General features: G+C 42.4%; 1 protein-coding gene across 1 annotated transcript in view; it reads right to left on the minus strand.

The window, feature by feature from the left end:
- The window catches only part of ntrk3b (neurotrophic tyrosine kinase, receptor, type 3b), a 263519-nt gene that overhangs the window by 99672 nt on the left and 147548 nt on the right, over positions 1-16299 (minus strand). The window contains exons 5-7 of the mRNA XM_080729839.1: positions 8818-8972; positions 4109-4251; positions 2344-2485 (exon numbers count right to left, since the gene is read on the minus strand). Of these exons, the coding sequence (XP_080585965.1) occupies positions 2344-2485; positions 4109-4251; positions 8818-8972 (440 nt within the window). The remainder of the gene's footprint in view (positions 1-2343; positions 2486-4108; positions 4252-8817; positions 8973-16299) is intronic.

The raw sequence follows: 16299 nt of genomic DNA on the forward strand, positions 1-16299 counted from the left end.
AAAGATATATATTTCGGTCTGAGGAATATTCTAACGAGGCCGCTAAAAGCCGGTGGTGTCTTAAATCATGCAGGATGAGGGAAAATGTGCCGGTCTTTTTAATCGACATTAGCGCGACGCTCTGCACATTGCAAACCTGGTGTATACACGGCGAGGCCTTTGAAGGGTCCTTTGTTACTCTGCTTTGATTCCCTGCTGTTGGCCAGATATGGACTGCAGCCGACATGTGTTGACAGCCGTCATTTCATTCACTCTCAAAACACAAAGTTATTCAGCAGGAACGACTGACAATACAGTGAAATGTATTCACCATATTAGCACAGGCACTTGTACTGTAGTAGCCACGGTTCAATTTATAAAAGAATCAAATAAAAAACATTTTAAGCCCTATACTTTGTCATGTGACAGATAGGCTATCTACAAACTCACAATGTGGTGTGAGGCTCATGACACAGCATGTTGTGAGCTTGTAGATCTGCTATTTTTGACAGAAAAGGAAACGGAAAACAATTAAAATGAAAATAAAATAACATTTTAAACTGAAAAATACTTGCAATACCCTTGTGGCTCATAGATTGAAAACCAGTGGATTATAATACATACCATTCATCCTCAATATACTGTAATGCATGCCAAGATTGGGCCTCATACAGTGGTGTGTTCTACCGTGATACGGGGTATACATAGTATGCTGTGAAGTAAAAAAGAAAATAGAAAAACTGTATGCCCTCGCGCTGGCCACAGGAATGGCCAGTGGCCACGGTTAGTAGATTATACCATGCCCTCAAAAAGAAATCTAGAACACCCCACTGGCCTCATATACAGTCACTAACTTTTTTTAGCTAAATTGTGTTCTGTGAAAATAACAGATATTAAAACAAAATGCATGTTACAACAGATGGTTTCGGCTAATGACTGACTAATGACTTGTGTCTATTACATTTTGGCTCAGAAAGCCCTCACTTTGGGACCATTCACATTTTTATGAAAAGGGGAGCCATTCACTTTTAAGTTACAATGTATTGATCCCTGTGGGGAACGTTGTCCTCCGCATTTAACCCATCCTAACTATCAGAGTGGGAGACCAGCTCAAGGGCATTGGCAGGACTATACAGTATAGCCTATACATAACCCTATATGTGTTGCACTCAGATGAAACCCACCGGGAGAACCTGCACACTCCACACAGAAAGACCCCAGGACCTTGCTGTGAGCCTACAGTGTTAAAGACTGAGCCACCGTGACAATGTATTAACTCATTGATTGCCATGACCCATGTTTCCCGAGTTTTTCCCGATGTCTCTGAGTGCCAGGCCAGAGTTTCCCAAGTAATTAACTATCATATACAATTTAATAAAAATTAACGTTGAAAAAAGGTGCCGAAGTGCCCAAAATAAAAGTGCTTCCTGTCTGGGCCCAAAACAGATCTGCATTGGCTCCCATTCAAAAGCTTGCAGACAAACCCACTTTTCTCTGTTTCTAGATCCTGGATGGGGTGGGGGCATTCTGTTATTTGTTTTCAGTAAAAAGTATGGGCTTACAGTATGTTTCCCAGCATGCAGTAGCAAGTGCCTCCCTGGGGATACCACCATGCACTCCTGGCATCATGGATTTGAGCACAGCTTGCAGTTTTACATCTTTTACCAACACATTCTCACCCCCAAGTAGTCAGACACCTGACGCCCTGTCAAGTACCCTACTGTGTCACAAGAGAGGACGCTTTGGGTATGCCTACTGCTTCAAGTTGGGGACGCTTTGGGTAAGCCCAGTGGTCTAAAAAGCAAAAAAAAAGTCATTCCTGAAGTGGGATTCGAAACCACTGTGTAAGGTTTACCAGCCACCTGACGTTCCCTATTACGCCACTATCCACGACGGAGGCGCGTTAGTTTTACTGAGCTTAGGGTTAGGGTTTGGGTTAGGTTTAGGCATAGTTTTACTGAGGTTAGGTTTAGGGTTTGGGTTAGGGTTAGGCATAGTTTTACTGAGGTTAGGTTTAGGGTTTGGGTTAGGCATAGTTTAGGTGGTCGGACACGTTACCTCCACGTTGCGTTACAAAAAAGTGGATTTGTCAGCCAGGTTTCGCTAGCTCAATCGGTAGGGCGGCCGCCTCATGATCACACTGACGGTAGATACATGTTCGAGTGAATAAGTGTCGGCGCATGCGCACTAAGACTCTCCATCCGCGTCTCCCGGGATGACGCCGAAAGCGAGTCCGAAGTGCTTCAGGGGGGTGAAGCAGTGGGGGTGAGAACGGACTGCTTTTACAGTAACCTCTATATTTGCATTGAGTCGGATCATTTCATTACATAGACATGACTTATAGACACAGGCAGAGGGTCTTACACTGTACGTTGAGCTGTGTGGAGGAGTTGCTCATTCCCACCAGGTTCTCGGCCATACAGGTGAGCAGGAAACCGTTGTCGTCCCGACTAATGTTGAACAGTGTCAGGTTGATGGAGTGAATGTTGGGCCAGTATACATTAGACTGGAGAGAGAGAGAGAGAGAGAGAGAGAGGGGGGGGGGGGGGGGTTAAAGAAGGGGAAAAGAAGAAGTAGGAGAACAGGGGGAAGAGACATACAGAGAGGGAGAGAGAGTAGGAGAGACAGAGATAGAGAGATATAAGGGATAAGGAATAAAGAGAGTGAGGTAGAGTGAGAGCGATAGTAAACAGCAAGTCCAACATGCACATCTTTCAGTTTTTAAAGTATGAGCATATGAAATATGTGTGAATGTTTTTTTTATGTCTGCATGTCTGTGTTGTATTTCTATACTATACCTGAGGTGGATTCTGTGAATATGTGGTTAGATCCTTGCTGCACGAACTGATCTATTGAACACTGTACCTGCTGCTATACTTTCTTTAACCTCACCTCAGGGCGGCAAGTAATGTATATCTTTTTTTTTTTTATATATATTTTATCCCACGATTTTGCAACCCATTTTCACCCAGTGCCAATTGCCTATGTAATCCTGGGCTCTGCTCTCCCTCTGCCGCGCCTGGGGAGACAACAGACTGACCTCATGCTTCCTTCAATGCATGAGTGGTCCAAGTTGTTTCTTTTCACCTGACAGGGGGGATTTCCCTGGGATGGACGTAGCGCGTGGAAGGAACACGTTATTCCAACCAGTTCCTTTCCCCTCCATCAAGCACCCCAGCTGGCCAGGGGGAGGCATTATTGAGACCAGGATTACTGCATGTTTTTGTGAGGGTATCAACCCTAGGAGACACGGGGAGAACATGCAAACTCCACACAGAAAGGCCCTATCGCCGACCCCATCTAGGGTGTGGGCGCTGATGACGCGGAGGGAGAAACACGCCCCCAGCACCCACAGCGTCCCCCGGCGGGAATCGAACCTAGGACCTGCGCCACCGTGCCCCCAAGTAATGTATATCTGCATACAATGCTAATTGTTCTAAATTATGTACCATACTGTACCTGCTACTACACACACTATCTGTATATCTTTAATTATATGAAGGCTTCCGCGTTAGTCTAGCTGACTGACAGCCGTAGTCAGCTGTCAGTCAGCTATTTCTGCTGGTCATTACGTCACACTGTCATACTCTAATCAAAGCTCTCGTTCAGTAGGGCTCCTTTAAATATGGCTCGCTTTCTTACTCTCCTCCACCCCAGTTCCACCTTTGATCAGTTTGGCAAAGATCAAATACTTGTGATTACGTCTGTTGATTTAAGTTATGTGTCAATGTATAATTGCTATTCTGCTATTGGATGGGTCATGCTTAGCGTTCCCTGATTTTGCTTAGCAAGCATGCACAAAATTCAGGGAACTCCAAACGCAGAGCCCTTTAACACCAATATTAACTGTATTGCATTTATGCAATAATTGGTTAAATCTACTTTGACGTGAGTGTTCCTGACTAAACTGACTGTTATCTGAATTTGTAACAATGTGTTCTTTTCTTACCTCTTCTGCTCTACCCTAGTTCTATCATCTCTCTACTCACAAAAACCTCACATAACTTCTTTACACCAGTAAACCTGTGGTGTGAAAATGAAGATCATTCTGATGGTTCTGATTCTGTGAGTGGTATTGAATCTACTGTATGTTAGAGTGTAGTACTGGGTACTTGTGTGCGCGTGTTACCATGTGTGTGTTGATGGAGTGTAGTCCTGCTACGGTCCAGTCCACCTCAGGCAGGGGGATTCCAGATCCATTACAGCTCACGGTCACATTGGCGCCCTCCACGACAGTCAGGTTGGTATGGCTCACACTGATCTCTGGGAGGTCTACACACGCACACACACCCACCCACCCACACACACCCACCCACCCACACACACACACACACACACACACACACACACACACACACACACACGCACACACACACACACACACACACACACACACACACACACACACACACACACACACACACACACACACACACACACACCTTTTGTCATGTCTTTCAACTCCACTGTTGAGTATGACAAACGCAAGATTAACCACTTCTTAACCCTATACCCTATACTACATTGACCGGAGGCAATGTAGTATATAAATAGAATAGATCAAGTCAAAATAGTGTGGAAAAATAGCTGAACTACACCCAAAAGTGACACAAAGGACACTCCTTCACGCCATATCATGCTCTCTCATATCATGTTCACAATGACAGAGTGATCATATACCGATTCCAACCCTATCAGTGTACAGTGCAACTCTGATGGCATTGGCTCCCACCTCAGAGGGCACAAGTCCACTTACGGAACATGTTGTGTACCAACATTAGGATGCTTGTACCTGCTTGAGTGATTGGCAAATAAAAGCTACTTGAATCGGTGTTTATTTAGGGGTATCCAGTGCATTAAAAGTGGTGCCAAGGGGTCTTGACCAAGCGTATGTGATGACTTGGGAGTAACAAAGTGTTGTAAGAGTTCCAAGGAGTGCTACTTCAGGTCGTCTCTGCTGGCGGCCATCAGGACTTTCAGCAAGTCTCCCCATTCATTGTCTTGTATATTAAAATAAATGTATATCTTTGAGCGGTGCAAGCCACTCCAATACGTGACTTTGTGTTTATGTCCATGTGTTTTTCCAAGTGTTATTCCATGGTATCAAAACTGATGTTGTCACAAATCAGTGTTTTTCCATTGTATTAAATACCAAATACGTGTGACATCATGTGGGTCTGTCATCAGCAGCAGCAGCACCGCTCACTTCAAACCGGTGTGATTTCTTTCTCTTTAAAGAGGCTTATGCCATTGTTGTGTCGTGTTTATTGAGCGTTGCAAACCGCTCCTACATCTGACTTTGTCTGTTTGTACGTATAGTCCGCCCCATCCCACATTGGCCCAGCTTTGCGGGACGATTAAAAAACCCTGTAAGACCCACTGTTGCAATTTGACAACATTTGTATTTTATCACCATTGGATCCTATTGTTTAGTATTACAATGCCATTGGCCACGATATTTGCATATGAATACCCCCCACAGAGGCTGATCTCTGGAGTCCAGAGTCTGGACAAACAACATCTCCCTTTTTCACTGAAGCTATTCCTCACAAAAACATAAGTAAAATGCCTGTAATAATTTTTTGGGAGATCATTAGAATGTCTAGAACATGTACATATGTTATTATTTTGAAAAATATCCCCCATATGTAAATTAGAGCATGATTTATGATGTATGGCTATAAAACCTTACAAAAACATAAAAATAAATAAAATAAAAACATTTCATTTTCCTCTCCAAAATACTCAAACACCATCTGACAGGTATAAAAAAGTTTGTTCAAGTATTTCTATTTTTGGGTCTTACAGGGTTAATGAAATTAACTCAAAAATAGCACCACTCACTTCACACTGGGTGTGATATTTTTTTTGTCCTGTCCTGTTTTGGTTTAGTGTGTGTGTTCTGCTGCTGAAACAACAAATTCCACTCAGGATCAATAACGTTTAAAAATCGATCTACTTTATCTACAACTGCAAACACTGAGGGAAGGTCTCCAGTAGACAGACAAATGAGCTGTAACACTCAACATGACAACCCAAAAATATAAACCCACGTGGACTACATGTCTCTAGGTTTGCCTTTTTGGAGCTGTGTGAAGCACAGGCTCCCTATACGTGGCTGTGTGGGTCTGTGTGTGTGTCTGTCTGTCTGTCTGTGTGTATGTAGCCTGAACTTCCTAAACTTCGGCACGCCACTAGTCCCACAGTTTTGCCACCACACACTCGCGCCATATGTCAAATCGACCGGCTTACTCGGGAATCGTGGGCTATTACTTTTCTAAGAGAAAGGTTCTATAGTTTAATTGATATTAATTTATTAGTGAATTAATTTTCCCCATTGACTTATAATGGGAATTGCAAAAACTCACATTCAATTATTTGTCTCTCGCAAACCATAGGGGCTAGAGTTTCAAGACTTGGAGAGGAGGTTCATAATGATTTCAAGGATTAAATAAAAAAATAATTGTGTCATTTGGCCGCATGGTGGCGCCATAACACCCCACTTTACGTTTTGGCCTGTAACTCTTGAACCGTAGGTCGGAAAATTAAAAATATTTTTCCCTGGATTCCTTGGGTCATGACGCATCTCCCCATATAGGCCACGCCCATTTGCGCCATGATAGATTTTCCGCCATCTTGAATTTTCTCCAAAACACACTTTTTGCTCCTTCTCCTACATATTTTCTTCAAATGTCACAAAAATCGGTACACATGATCCACACACACACACACACACACACACACACACACACACACACACACACACAGCTCCACTTCACACGGGTGTGATTTTTTTTTATTGTAATAAACTGTCCATCTACTGTGTGTGTGTGTGTGTGTGTGTGTGTGTGTGTGTGTGTGTGTGTATTGCAGTTGATGCTCAGGGCAGGCTAGACTCAACAGCACCTCTCTGGTCACCCAGGGTACTCAGGCTACACCAGAGGCTACATACAGACAATACACATACACACACGGCCACGCTATGGAGACGGTGTGACCACCGCTCAAAAATGGTGGAGGAAATATACATAAAATAATTGAATTTGGGATTAAATGCAAATGCTGGGAGGTGGCAGTAGTCATCTCGGCAATGTATTATTCACATTCCAGAGAATTCTTAAGCATTGGAGAATGTGTTATAGCTGCAGAGGTGACTAATCAACAGCCAGCTGTCTGGCCAATTAGGCTACAGGAATGTCCTCAGTCAGTGCTCTCCTTTATTATAATAGATTAATAATATATTTATTATAATATCATGCTGTACTGATATTTACACAGAAAATATTCATAGAGTGTTAGGCCTACACCATTTATTTTAAGTACTTCTTTCTTGGGTGCCACTTTACACTCATCTGACAGTTGTAGCTACTTATTAGATATTAATATTCATTAGCTGACTGCCATGATTTAAGTGTGAGCAAACCCAGGAATGAGGTTAATCCACAATCTACAATGTCTACAAATGAATACTGAAGAGAATGTTGGATAGTACAGATGATAGCTGTATGTAATTTACACAGTCTTTTTGGCACTGCTCTCTTAGGGCGCCCGCTGGCCTTGCGGTCCGGTCCAGGCCATACCACATACCACTTCTGCCAGTGTTTTCATTGTTTTTATCTCAGTGTTTTATCTCCGGGTCCACAAAATGTTTCAAGGACTCAGTGTACAAATGGAACCAAATGGACCCTTACAGGACCACTTTGGTTCCATTTATACACTCTCAGAGTTACACACCCATAAGAGGGCATTTGGAATTGGAACCCCCTCAACCAACCATTGTTCACAGTATTTAATCAGATTAGATTACTGTAATCTGAATATCTGTCTTCTAATCAACAGGTCAAATATCACAAGAGTTACCGAATACAAGTATCTCGGCATTTGGCTCGATGACAAATTTACTTTTAAATGTCACATCAAGAACCTTGTTGAGAAATGGCAATACACTGAAAAGGAAGAGGATTTGTTGAAGCAACTTTCCTATCAGTTCTGGATTATGGGGATATGATTTACGCATACATTGCTGCCTCTACACTTAAAGTTTACTGTTTACCACTCAGCTCTACGGTTTATTACTGGTGTACTCACTACTGTATCCTCCAAGACAAGGTCGGTTGGCCTTCTCTGGCTGAGAGACCTAATTACCATTGGTGTCTGTGTGTCTGTAAAGCATCATACTGTATGTTGCCTTGGAACCGTGGTTCATTTTTAACTCACTCTAGTGACTGGTTGTTTCTTCAGGTATTGTGCGAGGTCTGATCTTGTAAAGACTGCTTTTAGTTTTTGTGCACATGGAATCTTGTGCAATATGAAAGAAATACGCAATCTGTTACCGTTTTAACTTACATTCCGTTTGTTGATTTGCATTGGCTGTTTATTACTTATGTTGATCTCATTTCAATTGATCTTAGGTATTTTCCATAGTGTAATCTCAGTAGCGTTGTAATTGAGGGCCACCCTCAATGATTTGTCAGAGAATTGTAAACCAGATAAACCCTAATCGCCCCTCCCCCTTCTTTCTTTCTTTCCTTTCTCTTTCTGGAAACAATAAAAAAAAATATTTTACACCTGTAAACCTGTGACAATAATGTGGATTCTGATAGTTTCAAATAGTGAAAACTGCTGTACTGTAACACAACATGTCTCATTTACTAACCACCCACCCACCCATTCGTGCACGCACGCACGCACGCACGCACGCACGCACGCACGCACGCACGCACGCACGCACGCACGCACGCACGCACGCACGCACGCACACACGCACGCACGCACACACGCACACACACACACACACACACACACACACACACACACACACACACGCACAGGCCTTACCACAGTGGTTGATGTACATGTTGTGCAGTCTGATCTTGGACGCTCCATTCCTACAGTACAGTTGTTGTGTGTTGAGACCCGCTTCTCCTCTCTGCTGCCACAGCTGGACCCAGCGAATAGCACAGCCACAGTCAAATGTAACTCCATCCAAACGCCTGGAGAAAAGAAAATACACATTATGATAATAAACAATTAACAAAACAATATAAACAATGACAAAATTGCAAACATCCTGAAGGGCCAGTAAACATGTTTAATATAAATATATGCATACATACATTATACTGTACAAACACTTTAGGCTGCTGTACATATACACGTACTGTATATACTGTATTACAATGTTAAAAGGTGAGGAGAGTTTCTTATACAATGTCCCCACTGGGAGCGTTTCGCTGTTACTACGTGTCATCTGTTCGACACCCAACTCTAACCCTTATCCTAAACCTAACCTCCGTGGGGTGAGTTGCTAACCCTCCCGACTCTCCTTTGTCGAAATGACGGTCGTTCGAAAGAGCGAGATTTCCCCGTCCCCACTGATGTTTCCACCACTGGTCCCAAGAAACAAACCAAAACCATGTTTAAAAGTCTGTCTCTTCAGCATATTACTAGTAACCAGGTGTCGGTACAATCGCTGCTACATATACTGTATTGTAGTGTATATGCAGTATATCCCTTTCATGTCATTAGGCTGTAAGTTAAAGCCACATTATTCAACATAGTCTGTACCGCCTATGTGATTTGCATATGTCCAATTAGAGCGGCAGCTGGCTGCGATTGGCTGACTTTGCTGAGATGAATGGATGTCCCAAATGTCCTTGTCAGGGGTCAACGTCATGACTCACGTTTAAATTTGACACCGCATAAATTTAGCTGATTCTCACAGCTGTGTGTGTGTGTGTGTGTGTGTGTGTGTGTGTGTGTGTGTGTGTGTGTGTGTGTGTGTGTGTGTGTGTGTGTGTGTGTGTGTGTGTGTGTGTGTGTCCTTGCTCAAGGGCAAATGAAGGGGATACATGAATCAGTACGTAAGTATAACTATTTACATTGTGTTTCCAAAGTGCTTCACAGTAGCAAAAGAAAAAGAAAAAAAGGGAGAAGAAAGAGTAAACCAGTAAAGAACCTGGGAAATGATCTGCAATAGAGCTGTTTGCTGGGATTGAACCTGTGACCTTCCAGTTATGGGACGCCTGTAATATATGGCTGAGTCTATGAATAATGCAGGAGGAATGCTCCTGAAGCAGTCAGGTGATTAGATTGTATTCCTGGAGGTGACCCACTCTCATATTCAGGTGGAATATTAGAATCATCTTATAGGATCTTAGAACTGAAACAGTTCCCAGCTCTGATACCTTGACACAGATAAATATTATTTAAGGTAATTTGTATGCCATTTTGGGATCTATTAGACGGGAAAGAGCAGGTGCAGGGGGAGACAGAGAGATAAGTGTAATAATAATAAGTCCACTGGCAAATCACAGCCCTTTCCTGAGCTTAATTATTCAGAAAAAAAGAAAAGAAAATGTTGTATGTCATGAGACCTTTAACCTCTTAACTTAAACAATATTAAACAAATAGCATAAATAGCCCAACAGAACCACGACAGCAATAATCATTTCTATCACTCCTCTATGGAGAGGTAAATGTGGATGTATTCAAGCTATAATCAGTGCAACTGTATGTTGATATAAGGAATGATTTCACCACATAGCTGTAGACTGTAGAGCAGGGTTCCCCAATAGGCGGCCCGCGGGCCATTTGCGGCCCGTGGGGGGCTACTGTCTGGCCCACACCAACCCCAGTAATAATGGTGGTATAAGAGCAGCAACAACACTAGTATATCGTTGTTGTTGGGTGGAAATCTCGTATCTCCAAATTTATACGTTCTTTCGCAAATCATACAAGGCCGTCGCACAAAAGTAGTGAAAACAGCAGATCTACAAGCACACAACGCCTCGCGGATCGGCTGTTTTCACTAGTTTAAATAATGTTTTAAATGATAAATTCAAAACGAACGGTTTTGACATATACAAGATTTTCACCCGACAACGACGAAAACTGTCGCTGAAGTAGTGGGAACGCCACCGTCGCCCCTGCAATGTTGTGGCCCTCGGCTTGGTACCCTAGACATAATTCGGCTCTTGGGGAAAACTAATTGGGGAACCCTGTTGTAGAGGAACACACAGGTGTTCTCCTACAGAATCTCTCTCTCTCTCTCTCTCTCTCTCTCTCTCTCTCTCTCTCTCTCTCTCTCTCTCTCTCTCTCTCTCTCTCTCTCTCTCTCACACACACACACACACACACACCCCTCTTCGATCCCAATAGATGCACTAATGCCACTTTTCATTACCAATATTGACCCAGCTGCACACCTTTGAACTGCTGCCAATGTACAGTAGCAGCAGAACTTATTCACTCTCCGTCTAAAACAACAGAGTCAAAGGTTATTTGTCATATGTAAAGATTTGTCTGGGATTAATGTCATCACTGCAATACACATTGATTTCTGAACGAAACACTATTATTGATATTGAGGTGGTACTGAACATGTGTTGATGTGGTTGCTTCTACCTAATGCTTAAAGATGCAGTGCAATGATTTTTTTTCTCCCCTAAAACATGATGATCAGGTATTATGATTATACTAGGAGGAAGAATTTTTCAAAAAAAGTGTACAGAAAGAGTTAAAAGTGTGTTTTTATGTGGCCACACCCATCAGTTCATTAGGTATGCCTGGTTGTCAGGTGGGTGGTGACCCAGCTGAACTTTAATTCTTCTGTAAAGCCCCCAATGTTTCTATACTGTCCCTCTCTTCTCCATCTCATCTCTAGTTTTGTATCTGTTCTGGTAATATACTCAATAAAGTCTATAATTACTAAGCAGCGCCCGCCAGTCAAATCATTATTTGAAAATGTAGAATTGTATGTAGACCATACAAGGTTTCTGGGTATTCTGTTAGACTGACATAGATGACACATTATGATAGCTGTATACCATTATGGTACAAGAATTTACAAAAATCTACAAAACTAATATTCATATTTGCATTGCTTCATCCGTTCTTGACAATTGTATGTAACCAGCAGAATGAATGAATGAATGATGAATGATTCATTAAGCCATGAACTGGAGTTCAGTTAATGAAATACACTCCTAAAACTATGTGACACATTAGTTCATCAAAGGAAAGTGGGCTTCATAAAAGGTAGCTAACAAGCTAATCACTAATTAAATACATTCATTTAGTTTAAAGTATCATTAGAATTATTCCTTTCTTCTCCACAATTCAGCAAAGACCTGCTGTGATTGGCCTGTAGTTGCTGCGACTGGCAGTTCTTCCTTGCGTCCAACTTATTCCTTGTGCAAGGGTTATGCATAGTTGCTAACCTTTAACTCTGTACGCCGAAACCCAACCTTAATCCTGACCATAACCTCACAGAAACTAAGCCTAACCATAATCTAACACGAACGTGACATGTGCTGGGAGTAAAAAAAAAAGAACGTACACTCACTGTCGGATGTGAATCTGAGATCTTTGGGATGTGGACCTACTGTACATCTTAACACAGTGAGCTACCTTGGTACTGTTCAATTACCATTTTGGACGTTATTTTGGCACCTTTTCTGGCAGAAAACCGTAAGGAGACTTTATTCCCCAAACTGTGGAATAAACTCCCTGTCGCACTTACTGTGGAACAACAGACTCATTCCTAGCTTCCGCCGTGGCCTGAAGACCCACCTCTTCAGACTCCACCTACAGTGATAGCAATTACCGTAGCACTCACCTACCCCAACGACCACCTGAGCCCATAGTTCTTACCGTAGCACTCACCTACCCCAACAACCACCTAAGCCCATAGTTCTTACCGTAGCAGCACTCACCTACCCCAACGACCACCTAAGCCCATAGTTCTTACCGTAGCAGCACTCACCTACCCCAACGACCACCTAAGCCCATAGTTCTTACCGTAGCAGCACTCACCTACCCCAACGACCACCTAAGCCCATAGTTCTTACCGTAGCACTCACCTACCCCAACGACCACCTAAGCCCATAGTTCTTACCGTAGCAGCACTCACCTACCCCAACGACCACCTAAGCCCATAGTTCTTACCGTAGCAGCACTCACCTACCCCAACGACCACCTAAGCCCATAGTTCTTACCGTAGCACTCACCTACCCCAACGACCACCTAAGCCCATAGTTCTTACCGTAGCAGCACTCACCTACCCCAACGACCACCTAAGCCCATAGTTCTTACCGTAGCACTCACCTACCCCAACGACCATACAATACATGATTAGGTGCTCGGTCTACCTATGTTATTTATCTCTAGATTGATATTTCTATATATACCGGACCGGTATCTATGATATTTCTCTCTCTCTCTCTCTCTATATATATATATATATATATATATATATATATATATATTTCTATATTTCATTTGATGTATTAATGTAGATTTATTGATGTATTACCATGCTTATTGTATTGATGTATTACCTTGCTTCTATGTGTTCTAGATCTATGTTTTTGATTCTATGTGTTCTAGATCTATGTTTTTGATTCTATGTGTTCTAGATCTGTGTTTTTGATTCTATGTTCTAGATCTATGTTTTTGATTCTGTGTTCAAGATCTATGTTGCTGATTGATTGCGACCGTTAGGTCGCAGTTTAGTATCAAAACCTCCACCGGCCGTCCGTCCGTCGGTCGGTCACACGTCACACCTTTGCCCTGCTCATATCTCCGCATCAGTATGACATCACACTGCTTGGTGTGTGCCGTCAGGGTCATTTGTGTACGGTGTGATGTCATACTGATGTCAGCAGTGTGATGTCATACTGATGTCAGCAGCTATGTCTCTATATATGGAGTTATATGTTGTTCGTGACCAAATATGGGGCTTGTGAGGTCAGACTTAGTGAGATTCGTCGGTTATCTCCATATATGGAGGGAGAACCAGCTTATGAGCCGATGAGTTGTGTCAGAGTCGAGATCCTGCTTGCATCTAATCTGTCGGTAGATAATGCCGGTCTTATATAAGGGTCATTTGTGTACGGTGTGATGTCATACTGATGTCAGCAGTGTGATGTCATACTGATGTCAGCAGCTATGTCTCTATATATGGAGTTATATGTTGTTCGTGTCCAAATATGGGGCTTGTGAGGTCAGACTTAGTGAGATTCGTCGGTTATCTCCATATATGGAGGGGTGTGTTGGTTATCTCCATATCTGGAGATTCAACCTTCAACGATTTTGACATCTTGTTACTAATCTGTCGGTAGATAATGCCGGTCTTATATAAGGGTCATTTGTGTACGGTGTGATGTCATACTGATGTCAGCAGTGTGACAGGAGATAAGCGACCAACGAGTCTTACTGGTTCTAAATGTTCTAGATCTGTGTTTTTGATTCTATGTGTTCTATACTATGTTTTTGATTCTATGTGTTCTAGATCTATGTTTTTGATTCTATGTGTTCTATACTATGTTTTTGATTCTGTGTTCTAGATCTATGTTTTTGATTCTATGTGTTCTAGATCTATGTTTTTGATTCTATGTGTTCTAGATCTGTGTTTTTGATTCTATGTTCTAGATCTATGTTTTTGATTCTGTGTTCAAGATCTATGTTGCTGATTGATTGCGACCGTTAGGTCGCAGTTTAGTATCAAAACCTCCACCGGCCGTCCGTCCGTCGGTCGGTCACACGTCACACGTCACACCTTTGCCCTGCTCATATCTCCGCATCAGTATGACATCACACTGCTTGGTGTGTGCCGTCAGGGTCATTTGTGTACGGTGTGATGTCATACTGATGTCAGCAGTGTGATGTCATACTGATGTCAGCAGCTATGTCTCTATATATGGAGTTATATGTTGTTCGTGACCAAATATGGGGCTTGTGAGGTCAGACTTAGTGAGATTCGTCGGTTATCTCCATATATGGAGGGAGAACCAGCTTATGAGCCGATGAGTTGTGTCAGAGTCGAGATCCTGCTTGCATCTAATCTGTCGGTAGATAATGCCGGTCTTATATAAGGGTCATTTGTGTACGGTGTGATGTCATACTGATGTCAGCAGTGTGATGTCATACTGATGTCATCAGCTATGTCTCTATATATGGAGTTATATGTTGTTCGTGTCCAAATATGGGGCTTGTGAGGTCAGACTTAGTGAGATTCGTCGGTTATCTCCATATATGGAGGGGTGTGTTGGTTATCTCCATATCTGGAGATTCAACCTTCAACGATTTTGACATCTTGTTACTAATCTGTCGGTAGATAATGCCGGTCTTATATAAGGGTCATTTGTGTACGGTGTGATGTCATACTGATGTCAGCAGTGTGACAGGAGATAAGCGACCAACGAGTCTTACTGGTTCTAAATGTTCTAGATCTGTGTTTTTGATTCTATGTGTTCTATACTATGTTTTTGATTCTATGTGTTCTAGATCTATGTTTTTGATTCTATGTGTTCTATACTATGTTTTTGATTCTGTGTTCTAGATCTATGTTTTTGATTCTATGTGTTCTAGATCTATGTTTTTGATTCTATGTGTTCTAGATCTGTGTTTTTGATTCTATGTTCTAGATCTATGTTTTTGATTCTGTGTTCAAGATCTATGTTGCTGATTGATTGCGACCGTTAGGTCGCAGTTTAGTATCAAAACCTCCACCGGCCGTCCGTCCGTCGGTCGGTCACACGTCACACGTCACACCTTTGCCCTGCTCATATCTCCGCATCAGTATGACATCACACTGCTTGGTGTGTGCCGTCAGGGTCATTTGTGTACGGTGTGATGTCATACTGATGTCAGCAGTGTGATGTCATACTGATGTCAGCAGCTATGTCTCTATATATGGAGTTATATGTTGTTCGTGACCAAATATGGGGCTTGTGAGGTCAGACTTAGTGAGATTTGTCGGTTATCTCCATATATGGAGGGAGAACCAGCTTATGAGCCGATGAGTTGTGTCAGAGTCGAGATCCTGCTTGCATCTAATCTGTCGGTAGATAATGCCGGTCTTATATAAGGGTCATTTGTGTACGGTGTGATGTCATACTGATGTCAGCAGTGTGATGTCATACTGATGTCAGCAGCTATGTCTCTATATATGGAGTTATATGTTGTTCGTGTCCAAATATGGGGCTTGTGAGGTCAGACTTAGTGAGATTCGTCGGTTATCTCCATATATGGAGGGGTGTGTTGGTTATCTCCATATCTGGAGATTCAACCTTCAACGATTTTGACATCTTGTTACTAATCTGTCGGTAGATAATGCCGGTCTTATATAAGGGTCATTTGTGTACGGTGTGATGTCATACTGATGTCAGCAGTGTGACAGGAGATAAGCGACCAACGAGTCTTACTGGTTCTAAATGTTCTAGATCTGTGTTTTTGATTCTATGTGTTCTATACTATGTTTTTGATTCTATGTGTTCTAGATCTATGTTTTTGATTCTATGTGTTCTATACTATGTT

The sequence above is a fragment of the Nannobrachium achirus genome, assembly GCF_963921795.1.
Source record: "Nannobrachium achirus genome assembly, chromosome: 7".
Taxonomy (NCBI): Eukaryota; Metazoa; Chordata; class Actinopteri; order Myctophiformes; family Myctophidae; genus Nannobrachium; species Nannobrachium achirus.